This window comes from Camarhynchus parvulus, chromosome 14 (assembly GCF_901933205.1).
Source record: "Camarhynchus parvulus chromosome 14, STF_HiC, whole genome shotgun sequence".
Lineage (NCBI taxonomy): Eukaryota > Metazoa > Chordata > Aves > Passeriformes > Thraupidae > Camarhynchus > Camarhynchus parvulus.
The window spans coordinates 10,308,985-10,325,150 of record NC_044584.1 but is presented as its reverse complement, the minus strand read 5'-3'; the positions used below and the strand labels follow the sequence as shown (position 1 = coordinate 10,325,150).

At 41.7% G+C, this 16,166-nt stretch overlaps 1 protein-coding gene across 1 annotated transcript in view; it reads right to left on the bottom strand.

Moving 5' to 3' along the window:
- BAIAP2L1 (BAR/IMD domain containing adaptor protein 2 like 1) overlaps positions 1 to 15,421 on the bottom strand; it is a 32,244-nt gene extending 16,823 nt beyond the window's left edge. The window contains exons 1-3 of the mRNA XM_030958076.1: positions 15,217 to 15,421; positions 7,069 to 7,144; positions 4,248 to 4,334 (exon numbers count right to left, since the gene is read on the bottom strand). Of these exons, the coding sequence (XP_030813936.1) occupies positions 4,248 to 4,334; positions 7,069 to 7,144; positions 15,217 to 15,267 (214 nt within the window). The 5' untranslated portion in view covers positions 15,268 to 15,421. The remainder of the gene's footprint in view (positions 1 to 4,247; positions 4,335 to 7,068; positions 7,145 to 15,216) is intronic.
- Positions 15,422 to 16,166: the final 745 nt, after the last annotated feature.

The window sequence follows — 16,166 nt, the reverse complement described above, 5'->3', positions numbered from 1 at the left end:
ATAGCAGAATACTCTTTTATTAATGCTCCATAGGAAAAGCTGGCCTGATTCTAACTACTGCAGCCTCTAAGCTGGTTTCCCAGAAGTTTCCACCAGATGAGGTGCTAAAGGTTCTGCAGTTGCTGGCACACTTCACTCTCCTTTCTGCCCAGCACAATCCATTCCAGAGGCAGCACACTGGGATGCAGGGATGCCATGGATGCAGTGAGGTGGGCAGGATGTCAGATCTCTCCTCTCCAGCTGAAATGAGCTGGAGAAGGAAAGAGTGCCCGGTGTCATCTTTCCAAGTGAAATACGATTCCAGCTGACAGGGTCCATGTATATGTGTTAAAGTAAGCCAGCAACTCTCCTCCCTCCCCTTTTTATTTTAATGGAAGCTGAGCTAGCATCATTCACCCTAAACCATGGGATTCTCTTTTTCTGCCTGATTTTCTGACTAGTGAGAATGGCACAAGTGGACAGTTGTGGGCAAAGTTATGGAGACTTTTAAAATTACACCACTTGATAGGCAAAAATGTTTTCTGAATGTGTTCAAATCCTATCTTTTAACCTGAAGAACAGTCTGTTCTTTTGTGCTTGAGAGGAACACCAAGTTCAGGGCTCACCCTCTGTCAGGAAAGAATTCCTCTGTGCACCATGAGCAGTTTTGGGGTTTTCTCCCCTCCTCTCTCTGCTGTAGCAGTCACAAGACAAAGTGCAATCTTTTACTTCAATACTTGCTTCTCTAGATCATTTGTAGTAGTTTTTAACCAAAAGAATTCTTCTGAAAGGAACCCAAATTTTCCCAAATTCTTACATTTTAGACTGCAGATGAGCATAAGCTCTTGCATACCTGTTTCCAATTAAGTTTTTACACAATGCAACTATAAAAAAACAGCCTGTAAACCAGAGTAATCTTTAAATAAATTATCAGTCTTAGTTAGATTAGGAGAGACTTTTGTCTCCTCTGATTGTTCTATTAATATACTGATCTTCTGCCATTCCATTGATCAAAACCATGCAATGTAGTATTTTTCTTTCTTCTTCTATTTGGACAAGCAATTAATAGTTTACACTCCTTGATTCTTGAGCAACAAGCTCTGGGTACAGATCCATAATGTAATTGTGGGTGACTGCTGTAGATACCGTTGCTACACAACAAACTGAGTGGGACTTTACACCCACACTATAAAATGAGATGTAGCTACAATAACTGTCAGGTGCTGGAGAAGATAGTTGGGAAGATATGAGAAGCAGAATTCCATAGGCAAGCAGGAAAAAGTGAAGCCTACAGAGACAGCCCGTGTTACTAGAGGAGATTTTATTTACATTATAAGCACTAAAAATTGACGTGACAAAGCCTGACAAGCCTTTGTGTTTTGGGCAAGACAAAAACAGTCAGCAACACGTGAAAGTTACTATTTTACCAACATGGTGAAATGTCTATGTGAAATTGGTTTATTTATTTTATTGCATTATTGAAACATAGCATTTTGTGCTGGTGTGGTACGCTGAAATTTGAACAGTATGAAATCTTAACATTTTTAAACATGCAATTTCTTGTTTTCTATCTTTTGTTCCTAGAGGGATTTCCAAAAGGTGCTTAGGAAAAGAGGTATGCAAATTCCACACTGCAGGATAGCTTGAAGCACATAAATTCAGATTCTGTTCTTTTAATGCTCATTGCCAAGTCTGAGATCCTACAAGCTCAGAAATTTAGGGAAATACAAAATTAGAAAAAATGTTGACTCAATCAACTCATCCCTTATTCATAAGGATTGTGTTATGACTGCAGCACATTCTTCGACTTCCTCAATTTGTTTAAATTATTCTGTATTAAAATAATGCAGAGAGCTTCAACCAGACTTGAAAGACAGATATACTTAGTACAAAAGCTCTGAATCAGCTGGAATATCCAGGTTTCCTTTTCATTCTCATTTCCCTCTTCTGCTCCAATCTCATTCAACAGAAGAAAGGATTTCTGGCATTTTTACCTGATTTTTTTCCCATGACTTCTCCAGCCTCTCTGCTTTCCACCCTCTACTTAAAAAAATCTCCTTTATTTCTATTCTGTTTCTGTTTGTCCCTTTTACTGTCTCATGTCAGAAGCCCATGTTCTGTGTTTCTTTGTAGGGAGGAAGGCTTGGCTGTGGTTTGATACCAATCTTTACATCACATTGGCAGTGAATGCACTCTAGGTCACCCAGCAGGTTTGGGTTTGAACTGTGAAACCACCTCTAATTTGGCAGAGATAACAGAAGTATTATGCATGACAGAGCTGCTAGTGGTCAACCACTTGTCTTTTGGCAAGTCTAAAGGAATTCCTGGATGAGATTTGCACCAGGGGCTGCAGCAGCTCCCCTGGAGTTAGAATGGGCAAAGTTTGATCTGTCCTTACCCACCCCATACTGCTCAGCATGCACTGCAATAATGTTTTAATAATTACAACACCAAGTGTACAGTAAATACTTTTCTTTTCAAGCACATACTTTTAGAGTCACCTGGGTGTATCATATTTCTTTGGTAAATAGTCCAATATTGTACCCCAGCTTCAGAACTTGTAAGACTTTTTCTTCAAAAATGCAAATGATGTGTCACAGACTCCTAACCACATTATCCTGCCTTTTCCAGCATTCATTGACTTTCCTTATCTCTAAATTAAGTATTCCATCAGCAAGTGTGTTGGGAGAAATCCAGGGCTGCTGTTTGCCTTAAGAAGAATAGATTTTTCTGTACTAACAGTTAAAGCAGCAGGTGAACAGAAAGCAGGGAAGAAGGCCATGTTTTCTCAATATGGTATTACAAATTTTGAAAAAGATTTGTAATTGCAGGATGCAATTCATAGTTAAACAAAAATACATTTTCAATCATAATTCTGTGTTGTCCCAAACAGGGAAAACCAGCTATTTTCAGAAGTCAGCAGAAGATTACCCAAAAATAATAATATTTCCAAATAAGCAGACAATGTCCCACAGTGACAAGTCATAGATCAGCTGCTTCCATGCATCTGACCAACTGCTTGATTGCAAAAACTGTAATTGTGCCTTTTCTGCTATTTCATAAGACTCTGCACAGCCATTTCTTTTAACGGTTCTATAGTTTGACAGCAGCAGCTCTGCTTTCTGTAAACAGCCTGCAGAGCAAACAGAGGAGCTGCTGTCGGGACTGTTTGCTCTGCCCTGTTTGCTGTTCCACCACTCCCAGCCCTCAGCGCTCAGCCACAAGTGCTGTCAGAGCAAACCATGAAAATGCAGCAGCCACACAGAAACCAGGGCCCACCCAGGGATTTGCCCCCTCAATTCTACTTCTCCAGAGATATGAAAGAAAAATTAACCCATCCATGCTAATCAGCTGAATTAACAAACTACGGTGAGTTACAGGAGGAGATGCAAGTTACATCACTGCAAGGGTCCTACATTGCCCAAAATCAAAGGTTCAGAGGCAACACATCATCAAGTTATTTTTGTCAAACAGCAAATGAAGGCGTTAAACAAATGTTTATCCTTTGCTGTATTGGTCCCAGTTCTTTGCTTTGCTGTGACATGAGAATCTTTTGTCAGAAATATCACAAATGCTTTGTACTCCCTTGCCCAGTGCTGCAATTATGCTGCTCAGCCTACAGAAGTGAAGTTGTCAACGTCAAGTGCTGCTGCTGATCTTTCAAATATTCAGAAATTATTTTCAGAGAGTACAGAACTTGAAGTGGATTTATATTAATGTAAAATTAATCTGTCTTTGAGTCTACAGTTTCTCTTTCAAAAGCTCAAGTAGAAAATAAATATAAATGCACCTGAGAACTTTTAGTGATGCACTTGATCAAAAGTAGTGAAGTAAAACTGAACCCTTCACAATGACACTCAACCAGAAAATTGTTTTAGTGTAGAACTGCTGTCGTACATGAGGATTTCTCATACCAATATTATGTTGCAAAAGTATTTCAACATTCACCTCTGCACTAAAAATCAAGATATATGTTTTTTGGTACTTACTTTAGAATTATATGAGCTTAAAAATACATGCTTTTGAATGCATATGAAGATATATTCACCAAAGGAGAGAAAAAAGAGCTAAATTTGTCAAAACATTGTAAGAGTCTTGAGAAATAATATGCCTTAAAGGCATCTAATCCCTTCCACCTGTGTTATATAAAAGTAGAACATACTTTAACTGATCCTTATCTACTTCTCATTTGTTCTGTGAGCTGCCAGCAGGAAAGCAAAACTAAAGGTTATACTTTGGAGTAATTTAAAAAATGAGTTTTAACTTACCTAATTCTTTAGAAACTGGAGAATCTGCTGATATGTCCCCAATCTTTGCAAGACTATCATAATACGCTCTTCCAGCCACTACCATACCTGGGGGCGAGTGAAAAAACACAGTTGTTAAAAAAAATCAAAATATCTTCAATTTTTATTAATGTATGATCCTATGAAGTCTTGTCATCCAGAGCACAGAGTAAGAGAGGGGTACATGGCTACAAGGAACTCCTTCTGTCAGAGAAAGTTATCAAAGTCCCTGTGCTCCCTGCTGATCTGTGAAACCAGGAAACAAAGAGAGAACTCCAGACTACATTAATGACATTTCAGCCTGTTATTTAGCTCCAGCCTCCCTGCATACCCACAGGCATCCAGCATCTAGTGGGAAGGCTTAGCCATAAGCCATTGGTCAGGACACAGCAAAGGTCCTTGGTACAGAGAAAACTCTTGGAAAAACCCAAACTGCAATCCCAAACTTCCTCAAAGTGCTGAGCCAGAGCAGGGAAATGGCAACTGGCCATGACACCAGGGACCTGCAGCTGTCCCAAGAGCCCCTCAAAAACAAATCATCCTTTCCCTCTAAAGCTGGTTGTTACAGGAACCAATATTATATACCATGAGGTTTCAGTGATTCCCAGTTAATCATCTCCTCGTTAGGGCTGATTTAAACAGCACAGCCAGTTTCACTGGAATGAACACAGAAATGTGGGGATTGGAGCTACAGGGAGGCCAGTGGGAGAAACATCTCACACAGGGAACAGAGCCACAGTGGCTACTGGGCCTCTTCAGTGCCTAGAACTGATCTGCACACCACAAAGAAAAGAAATAACAAGGACAAACTGGCAAGCTTTAATGTGAAAAATAACTTACTGAAGTTATTTGTCATAATTTTTTTGTAGTAGGACATTCTTGACCTAAAGTGAAAGTCAAGCAGAGCCTTGCTATTGACTCTAAAGGTGCTTTTCTTCCTGAGAGGAATATAATTGCCAATTACAGGTCTGTATTTTAGAGTTTTTACTAGCAAGGTGACATCTTTTGTTGCATAACAGTATATTCACCGAGAAGCCTGAAAATTCTCCAAATCAAAGAAAGATTCTCTTTGAGGCTGTTGCATTAGAAAGGGTGATTTCTGTCTAAGCTCTGTCTCACAGGTGCTCTGTATTCAAACTTTCTGAGCAGAAGAATTATCCTGGTGCTACTGGTGGAACAGTGTGCCACCTGCACAAGAGGATTTGATGCCAGTCCAAATCTTCCTATCTGTGTTTTCTCAAGACAGCCCCAAGTCACTCTTTTCTCCTAATACAAGCACTTAAAAAGGAAGGAAATGTGTGATTTTCCCTGTGCTAACCAAGCTAAATCAAGAGCCCTGCTTGTATAGTCCCTTCACCAGCACTATGGAATATAAATTATTTCTACAGAAAGGGAAGGTCTTTTGACCTTTTGTCCTCAAAGTGTAGAAAAATACATTATAAATATATCTGGAGTTCTTGTAAGTTTTATGTTCTTTGTCAGCATACTCTAGCATACTTTTGTTAGAAAGCTGCAAAGTGTTTGATTAGCAAGAGTATTTACTGCTTGTTACAGATCTATTTACACCACTCAGAGCTGATGGTGAAAAGATTACCAATTCTTATGAGAGTCCAAAGATGACTTTGCAACAGTTGTTGCAACACTGTAAATATTCATTTGAAATTAAGCATTCGTGCTAGATATGCCTTATCAGCTAGGCTTGAAGGCACATGTAACAAGAGCCCAAATGTAACATATCAACAGCAAAGTGTGTGAAAAGCAGAAACTGGTATAGAGATATTTCAAATGAATATGAAAACACTTGTTATTCCTTCTGGTACTACCTGCAATTCCTAAGGTCAGGTACTAGGTAACCACATGTTAATCCATCATGTTAAGCACTGCCACAATGAAGTCAACATTTCCCTATTTTCATCTCCAGCAGGCTTTGGTTTTATGTTTTTCTCAAGCCAGGTCTAAAATTTGCATGAAGAGAGATTTCAATGTCTGGCTAAGCACTACTTCTGCAGGATCCCATTTCTCAGAGGACTGATGTGCCACAGGCTTGAGTGAGGCAAAATTAGAGAGATTTTACATGGTTTTAATATGGTATCAAGCAGTTTGACAGGTCTGCATGGGGAAATGGAGCAAGCTCTGACAGGTCCCACAGTGCAGGCTCTGGGAGTCTGGAGCCCAGTCCTGGAAAGCCCTACTTAGATTGTTTCTGTGAAGTCAATTATATTCTAAAATGTTTGAGAGACTGGTCCTTAGATTCAAATTAAAATTCATTCTGATTTTGACTCAATGAAAAAGATACCATCAGGATTAGTATTGACAACAACAACAAATCAATCCACTCCTGCAACTTGAACTAATTCACATTGTTCTGTACTCAGGGTTACTTAAGTAGTGACGTGTGTAGGGGAGCAGGAACAGATCTGGAACAGATCTAAGAATGTGAAATACCTCTGGAAGGTATTTTCAGAGAAAAAAAATAACACCTAATTTACATAACTCTGGTTTTTCAAAATGATTATTCCAATGTGAGTTACTCAAACCCACTTTCAGTTTATTTTGCAGGAGCTCTGTGCTTAAGTGTTTGTGATGCAACTTCTCCAGGACAGTGGAAAAATCCCAGAAGGCTGGAGAGTAGGTGCATATATTTGTATATTTGTGCTTGTTAGTTGGGGTTTTTTCCCTCTTAATTAAACACATCCAAAATTCTACTTGAGAATTAGGCCTATATACAAAACCCTCATATCCAATATGTATATTTCAATGGGAATTAAACATTCTTTCTAAATGTAGCACCTGGAAAACTTACCATTAACAGCTTTTTCATAATTCTTCCCCAGATTTATCAAATTCCTCAGCCCGGGATTGAACTGTTCCATAACATTCTAGTGAAAGAAAACAAAATTTGTGTTATAACCAAGGCAATTCCACAATGAGTGTCAGTATTAACCTCAGTGTCACTCAGGGCTACTTCACAACTGAGAAGTCCATGGATGGATGAAAATTGGAGGATTTGAGAGACACAGGAAAACAAAGGAAGGAAGGGAGAAGAAACTGAGCATTTAATATCAACAAACGGGGAAAAAAAGTTAAACTATTGCAACAGGGGATAACAAAGAGTCTGGCTGTTTATAATACAGAATGATATCAAGTGTGTGATGAAAGCTTGTGCAAGATCATCTTTTATGATAGGTGATGTTGGAATGACAGAAAAACCTTCATCCACTAATTGTTTTACAAATTCAGACAACCTTGTGACAGTGGTTCAAGATTTGATTCTAAACTTAAAAAAATGCTAGAAAAGACAAGAAGAAAAATTACACCAGATCTCTGTTTCACATTCTTTGTGGTTTCTGTGTTACAGATGCATCTAGGGAAATTAGCCATTTCGGGATTTTTTGCTGTATTTTTTGTTTGTTTGAAATTTGTGCAAAGCCATGTTTTTTTCAGAAAGAAAATGAAAATTATGACCTTATTTAAATAGAAGGGGAAAAAAAAATCCACTGCAGCTGCTTTCACTGTCAAATACAATTACTGGCTGAAACAATGAGAATCTGGAATCCAGCAGCTCCAGGCAGGACTGCTCTCATTCCTAGCAAATTCTGTAACCTGCAGATTCTGGACCTCCTTTCCCCAGAATCCTCCTAACAAAACTATGGCTGTGACATTACTCTGTGAAATTATACTGTCATGAAAAGAAGATTGTGAGATTCCTGTCGACACCATTCAGTTATTCTGACTATTTTTATGGCAATACTTTTATGACACCACTCACTGCTGTTCACGCAGCAGAACTGTCAGGTTCAAGGAATTCAAAACAGATGCTTTCTGTTTACAGGAAATACAAGACTCAAGACAAGTGAAATACTATCAAGCTTTTGTCTGTTGTACTACTAACAGAATGAAAATATTTATGTTTAGTACACAGGTGGACCCAAAAAGAACAGCAATACTGTCACATTTGACTGTTTTTCAGGCAAGGCCATGCAGACAGAATTCTACTATTTTTCAAAGGCAGCACTATACCTGGATTCTGCTGAACATAAAAAGTGAAGGATTAAGTCAAATAACACTTTAACAGTCATATCAAGTAAAAATACAGATATTTAAAAAAATATCTAAAACTATTAGATTCCAATACTAGTATACCATAAATTACATCAAAAGCAGCCACAGAACAACAATACCTGGCCTCACTGCCTTTGTGTACAAATTAAATGCAACTGGGATTGTTTTCTGGTCTGTCCCATTAAACTCTCACCCACCCAAATGCAATCACTGCAAACAAACCAGCTATTGTCCCCAGGCCCTTGATTTGTGTTAACTCACAAACCACATCCAGAAATCATCTGGGAAAGCTGTTTCAGGTGGAGCCAACAATGCCAAGGGCTATTCTAACAACTGAACAGGATGGATATTCAGGCTCTGGTGTCTGGGAACATCCCTCCTCCTGTCCCAGCTCTGGAATTTGCTGTCAGTGTTGCTGCTGTGGCTGCTGCTCTCCTCCTTGCTGAGGCACTCTGACTGTGAGACACTTGTTCCAAGGAGAAAGTTGTTTCTTCCTATTCCAACTTTTTGCTATTTCTTCCCAGCTGTGTACTAAAGACGGTGTCTGTTGACTTACATGGAGTCAGTGAATCACAAGGAAAAAAATAAAAAAGATGAATTAGGGGATTGTTTCGGGATAAAGAGTTCTGTATGTTCAAGGATATGGGGAAAAAAAGATGTACCACGATGGGGCGTGCCCATGGCAAGTAAGAATCTCAATGCCACCTTGAATTGACACTCTATACTGAAAATAATCTTGAAAGATTCTGCCTATGCTAACTCTGTTCCTCAAAACAAAAAATAAGAGCGAAACCCCTTATTGCCACCTAGCCCAAAATTCTAAGAATAACATGATAATTATTGGCCTTGAAGTACTGATTTTTGGAATGACTGTCTTAAGCATCCAGGGGTAAAGATTCCAGTTTTCCTGACATCTTCTAATTCAGATTTCAAACCAGTGGTTGCACTTGTTTGTCAGTTGTTTTCATTCAGGAGGAAGTGAACAAACCCCAATAAAATTACCCTTAACAGCTCCCCTCTCTGAAGCAGCTCCCACAGCTCTTGTTTTTCACTGGACCTCTAGACCCAGAGCAGGTATTTGTGTACAGCAGACACAGACCATGCTCTGCAGACACAGCAGGTCCAGTGGAACTCAGAGGGAGAGCTCCAGGATATCACATCTGCTCAAGGTACACAAAAAACCACTGGGAAAGGTGAAGAAACAGCTTCCAGGCAGTGCCTGCAGCAGCTGGAAGGAGCACAGCTCATGGATCTTTCCTCCTCCAGCCCAGACAGGCTCTGGAAGGGTTTCAGGCCACAGAGGTTGATTGTCAGCAGAGCCAGTCCCTGGACGTGAACGCCCCAGAAACGGCAAAAACCTCGGCATGGAAATTCCCCTTTGGAATCTTGGTTTCCCAGTTTGGTTTATGGGGATCAGCTGATCCTCCCAGCACTGGGCAAGGCTCATCTCAATCAAGGGTTTGTGTTCAATAGAAAAACTTAACTCTCCCTGAGCCCCCTGCCACGTCTCCAAGAGGACCTGATGAAATAATTCTCAGATTATTTCCCTTTCATGCATTAGGAAAAAGCATAACATGTGATCTTTTTCCTTTCTATTGAAGACTAGATTCCCAAAACAAACAAAAAACCTGGCCATGCTTCTAGTGGTCCTTCAATACAGTTAACCACAGGTAACCACTGCCTGTCTTTGAAGTCCAGGAGAAGCATCTAGAGCATTTTATCAAAAAGGGAAACTGTCACAGGCAACTCCCTCTTCAGAATGAGCTATAGATTTGATATTACCAAGACATTTCAGATAAATTAAAATTACTGTAGTATTTTATTCAGCTTCAGAAGTTATAGGGGACAAGTGCAACTCCAATCAATTTGTACAGCTACTTTTTCTTACCTTGTCTTACAGTTTTATAGCTTCTCTTTTAGCCCAAAGAAAAGGTCACAAAAATGAGTGGGACTGAACACCAGTGCAAAATTTCAAGTCACACAATAAAGTCAGATCTCAAAACTTCTCAAAAAGGAGGACAGAGGAACAGAGAAAAATTTCTCATCAGGAGAACAATGAACTTAAAATTGTCAAAAGTCTCAGAAAATAACAGTATTTTTTATCTGCCTTGGTGTACAAGGACATGCAAATAAAACCTTTGTCTTAATCCAAATAAACATCATGAAGTGAGAGAGAGCTTGAGAGCGATAAAGTGGTTCACAACACATCATTTGCCCATAGAGTGAGGCACACAAACAGGGCCTCCTAATTGTCAATCGTGTGTCCTATATTCCAGTGACACACTACCTCTCATGAACAGAATAATTAACGAGAAGAGGAGGCACATGATCAGATCCTACAGCTTTCTATTATTTAGGATGAATGGAAATAAAGGGAAACATTTACAAAACAGGCAACTGGAAACATCTTTTATGCAGAGACCTTCAGTGCTGGCAAAAGCGACTTTCCAAGGGAAAAAAGCATAAGAGAAACTTATTCTGGTGGTTTGAGTCATTAAATCCTCAGAGAATCTGTTGTAAGAGTTGCTGTGTTCCTTCCACCACATGAGACCAGTGTGAGTTATGCAGCCTGGTAGCAGGGAGCTGGCTGAAGAGGAAGAAGCCCTGAATTTCCACTTGTTGTGTGTGGGTATTAAACCTTCCGCAGTTCCTGATAGTCACATAAACAAGGCTAATCTTCAAACCAAATGACAGCCATTGTAAAAGTGCCTTCCTGTAAATGCTCAGCTTTGCTTTTTACTTAAAGACACACCTCACTGAACAATAGCTCAGCAGGTATGAACACAACTAAACAATGCATAGGCTCCCTGCAGTTTCAAGTTTACATCCTGCAGGCACTCTTGCAAGAGTGAATAACAAAGTATTTGGGTGGAATTCTGAAATTAGGAAACTACCAGAGAAAGGTAGATCTCGATGTCTACGATCACTGCTATTACCATCACTACAGCTATTCATAGCTAAGCTCTGTATAGCTACTGGTGATCTAGTTTAAATTGTTATTTCTCAATTTGAAAATGAGTAAATTTTTAAGAAGTCTCTAGTGTTGCCACACTATATCTGAGACCCCCGCTTGAGAAGATTCAAAAGGTGTACCAAAAGGAAATTATACTGTGCTCTACTGCACTTGAAGCATTTTGTACATTAGTGATTTCATCTCCTCTTTAGCTCCTGAAATTCATAATGCAGTCTTCAGAAGGGCACAGTTGAGCCCTCAGCACATCTCATGCTAAGATATCCCATTTGTATGTTAGTTTAATATTTTAAAACAGGTTTAACAGAATGGAAAAGACTAAATCAAGATGCCAGTGTTTATTCAAAAAGACTAATTCTTATGACTAATTATTAGTCGTCTTGGTGGAACATTTCTTGTTTAAGAGAAACATTAATACATCATCCATCAGGGTGTTTCAAATACAAACCTTTCCAGGTTATGAACACATGCCCAAGGATAGACCTCAAGTAGGCATAACTCTAAATAAGGGCAGAAGAAATAATTTATACTGAGGAAGAACTGGATTTTATACAAACTCCCAAAGGCTCCTCTTCCCCCAAGTCAGATTTATAATGCAGGGATGCAAAGCAACAGCCTGACTGCAGCTTGTGCTGGGACCATAGGTGAGTTTGAAGTTTGATACATAAATCCAGTAGCTTAATATAATTGTGAATTGAGCTTTTAAAAATACAGAAACATGGAATTTAGGACTTTAAACTGAATTTATCAGATCTATTTCTGTCAATGTCTCTGGGGAGCACAAAGGGGTTTTTTTAAGGGGAAGTGTTTTGGGTTTTTTTAAACTGTGCTTTGGTTAATAACTAAAATTTCTGGGTAAGATTCACTTGAATACAGAGAGATATATCTTAAATCCAAGACGAGCAACACAAGTCATGCCATTATCAAGATCTCTGGAAACCTCACCCCACAGGAACACTGTGAGCTGCCTGCCCAGCCCTTGGCCCATCCAGGCAGAAGGACAGGTCTGTACCTCTGCATTTTCCTGCCCTGTCCCCTTTCCCCTGCACTCTGTGTGTCACAGCTGGATACCAAGCAGCTTTCCCCACTTACAGCACAAAAGCTGTGCAGGCTGCAGGGACACAGCCACACACAGCCACATTGCTGGGGTGAGCATCTGAGCATCAGGGGGTCCCACAGTGTCCCCCCACTTGGTCCCACGTCCCCACAGGGAGCTGCCAGGGCAGGGCAGTGTCATACCAGGGAAGCTCTCAGCAGTTCCTTGGCAGGAGGAGGCTCTGGCCCTTTTAGTCATAGGCTCCCACACCCTTGGGCTTCATTGTGCACGTGCCATTCCTACCATGCATTAGAGTGATTCTTCAGATCTTACATAAAGGGTCAATGTCAGCCCTGGTTTTGGTGTGTGCACACACATTTGTGAATTATGCTGTTTATTTAGTCAGGTTAGCTGAAAAACATTGAGGTATTCACTTTGTGGTGTTGTTGCCAGAAGAAAGGAAGAACAAGATAAAAATAAAACGGCATTACTCAGCCACCTGATGACTTCTGTAAATATATTTTGAAGCTTTGTATAACACAGGTTACTAGGTATTTAATAAATCCAGTGGATTAGCACTGTAAGAAAGAAAGAAAAAAAATAAAAATCACACAACACTCCCCCACCCCCCCGAAAATAGCAGGCCAGCAAGGTATTCAATTTAATTTTCTATTATTTTTCCAGGTCACCCAAAACTTGATTTTTTTTTGAGAAGTCTTAAGCCTGTATTTGGTCCTGCAGCACAGATGGCACTGCTGCACTGCACTGAACTGGTTTTTCCCCAGACCAAGCCTTTCTTACAGGTAGGAGAAGCCCAAGCAGTGCTCTGGGTTTTACCATCCCAGCACGGTGGTTCAGGCAGTGCTCTGCTGGGATGGCACAGGCAGGGGCAGAAGTGCCATGAGCTCTGCTGAACAAAGGAGAGCACACTCTCCACACAGGCTGTGGCACGGCACAAAGAGGTGTTCATTTGTTTTACATGGGGGAGCTGTGATTACAGTCCCAGCCAGTGCTGAATACACAGGCTCCTGCTCTCTGCCCCTAAAGGGTGACCAACTGTTTTCAAGATTTCAAATAAGGGCTTTAAAGTGGACCCTGAATCCATCCTCTATCTGAAACAGCCTTTATACCTTATCTGGATAAAGTTTCAATTTTTAATGAGGGCAGGGCAGGAGGGTTTCCAGGCCTGTGAGTACGAGCTATGTGATGCAACATGCCAGACCTCTCAAAATACCTACAGAGGAGACATTTCATCACAATGTCAACATTAACTTTGTATTCCTTTGTGGTTTTCCTGGTAATTTCGATCTTAAAGATCCCTTTGAATTAGTTGAGAAAACAAAACTAAATCACAAACTTTCCCAGGAAATAAGTAACAGGGAAGGTTTTGCTATTTAGAGGTGTCTCATTCCTTTAAAGTCTATTATATTATATCCATTAAAACATACAGGAGATCTTCTCCCCTCTCCTCTGTAAAAATGTTTTGACTGCACTCTGGAAGTCAACAGACAGAGTAGAGCATTCCTTTGTTGGCACAGCCCTGAACAGTCAACTTCCCAGGTTTCTCCTCTGTGAGCCAGTATTTACAGGGTGCTCTTCTGAGAGGGGAATTTATGTTTGCTTATGGCCTTGCCACAAACGTAACTGATACCAAAAAGCACCAGACTATTTAAGATTATCTGCTCTGGTTCTAGAGGACAAAATTTATACCCAGATAATCTCATTTTTTTTTAGTAGTTTTGCATGAATTTGATATCTAAGTCCAAAGAAAGTAAACAGCAAATACAACATGACCCCAATATAACTGGACTACTTAAAGGGAGGAGGGAGTTGATTTAAATGTGTGTTGAAGAACAACAAAAATAACAGTAAAATTTGCTCCTAGTAAATGTTTTTAGAAACCTTTAAATGCTGATAGGAACACCTTCAGAAATATGAAAACATTTTATAATAAACCAGAAAAACTTAGTAAATAGTGAAATAGAACAATCCACCAGAAAGCTTTCCTTAGGGCTCAAAGCTACAAGTGCAGTGCAGCTGTAAGTTAAATTTGCAAATGCATTCAATCATGCAAATTTGACTGCTTTCTCTGGTACAACACACTGTACAGAATGAGGATTACAGATACAATTATGGATTACTTCACCACCCAACCAAAAGTATGATTCTCAAGGGAATTTTTTCCAATTAGAATTGCTGTGTTTTGGAAAGAGTTGTTTATAGGGAGAAAGAGTTCAGAACAAATGTCTGGTGCCCGTAAACAAAATATTTTTGATTCTACAAATAACAAGGCATTTTGGAAAGTTTAAAACTTCCCAACACGAACTGAACTCCCCACAGCAGTCGTACTTTGAGGCAGTGCTAGGGCGCACCATCATAAATCTGATTATCAGCTCGGGACGCTGGCAAGCAACTTAATTCAGCGTTAAGCCATTTTTAGGCGCTGGCCCGTGTGAAGAAACGGTTCAAGCAGAGGACCACAACCACCAGGATGGCCAAACCACCTTATCACCAAAACACACCGAGGGAATTAGGGCTGGCTGTTAAACCGAGCCTGCTGGAGAGGCAGGAACCGGCCTGGAAGCCGCCTGGTCCCGGGGGTGCCGCGGCCGAGCCCGCCCGGGGGCTGCGGGCAGGGGGAGCGGCCGGACGGGATACCCCCGGCGAGCGGGGAAAAGGAGGAGGAAGGGGAAACAAAAAAACAAGAAAAGAAAAAAAAGTAAAGAGAAGGAAAAAAAAAAGAGAGAGAGAAAAAAGAAAGTAAAAAAAAAAAAAGAAAAAAGTTTGCTGCGTTTCCGCGTGAGGAGCCGCGGCTGCCCCGCGCCTCCCGCGGCCCCCGGGGCAAAGGTGGCCCGGGCAGCCCCTCCCCGCCCCGCACTCACTCTGTACGTGTTCTCCGTCAGCTTGTTCACCTCCTCGGGGTCCCGGGACATGGTGCCGGCGGGGAGACCTCTGTCCTGCGGAGCGCCCCGTCCCCAGCGCAGCGCAGCCTCGCGTTCCGGACACCAAGTGTCAGAAACTTGCGGAACCAGCCGGGCAGCGCCGCCGGGGCGGGCCCTGCGCCGCCGCTCCCGACGCGGCAGGACTGGCTCGGCGGGCGGGGAGGGCCGGGCCGGGCCGGGCTCGCATCGCCGCACTCGGCTCGGCGGGCACGGCTCGGCACGGCTCGGCACGGCCGGGCGGGGCGGGCGGAGCGCTCGGACCGCCCCTACCTGAGCCGCCGCCACCGCCCGCCCCGAGCGCCGCCTCCATCCTCATCCTCATCCTCATCCTCCTCCGCCGTGCCCCTGCCCCGCTGCCAAAGCCCGACCCGGGCCGTGTGGAAGGAAACCCTCTCAGGAGGCAGCTCCGCTCCAAGTGCCCCGCGAAGCCGGAGGTAAACTTTTCCTCCCAGCAATTCAGTGAGGGTTCTGTAGGAATTAGTTAGTCCGGATGAATTAGCATAGCCCCGGTGATGGTAGTGCGGTGAGGGGTGATCCCCCTGCTTCCTTCCATAGCAGCCCTCATGAGGGAGAGCAGAGTGGGGAGACCCCCGTTCCTGAGACCCCCTCAGGAATGGGCACAAATATTTTTCCCCCGAGTCCTGGTCTAGTGCACTGCCCGAGCTTCCTGCTCCACGCTGAAGTTTTCTATTTGTTTTAAATACACACCCTATAAAACACTGCCCTCAGTCATCTCTCCTTTGTGAACTGACTTCAAGTCCTTCATGGAGAGGGGTGGTGAGGAAGGCTGCGGGAAGCTGTAAATTTTTGTGGACCATAAATTGTCCAGATTGTGAGATTAAGGTATGCCAGTTGGAATATCTTTCTGTTAAAATAATACAGGCACTGTC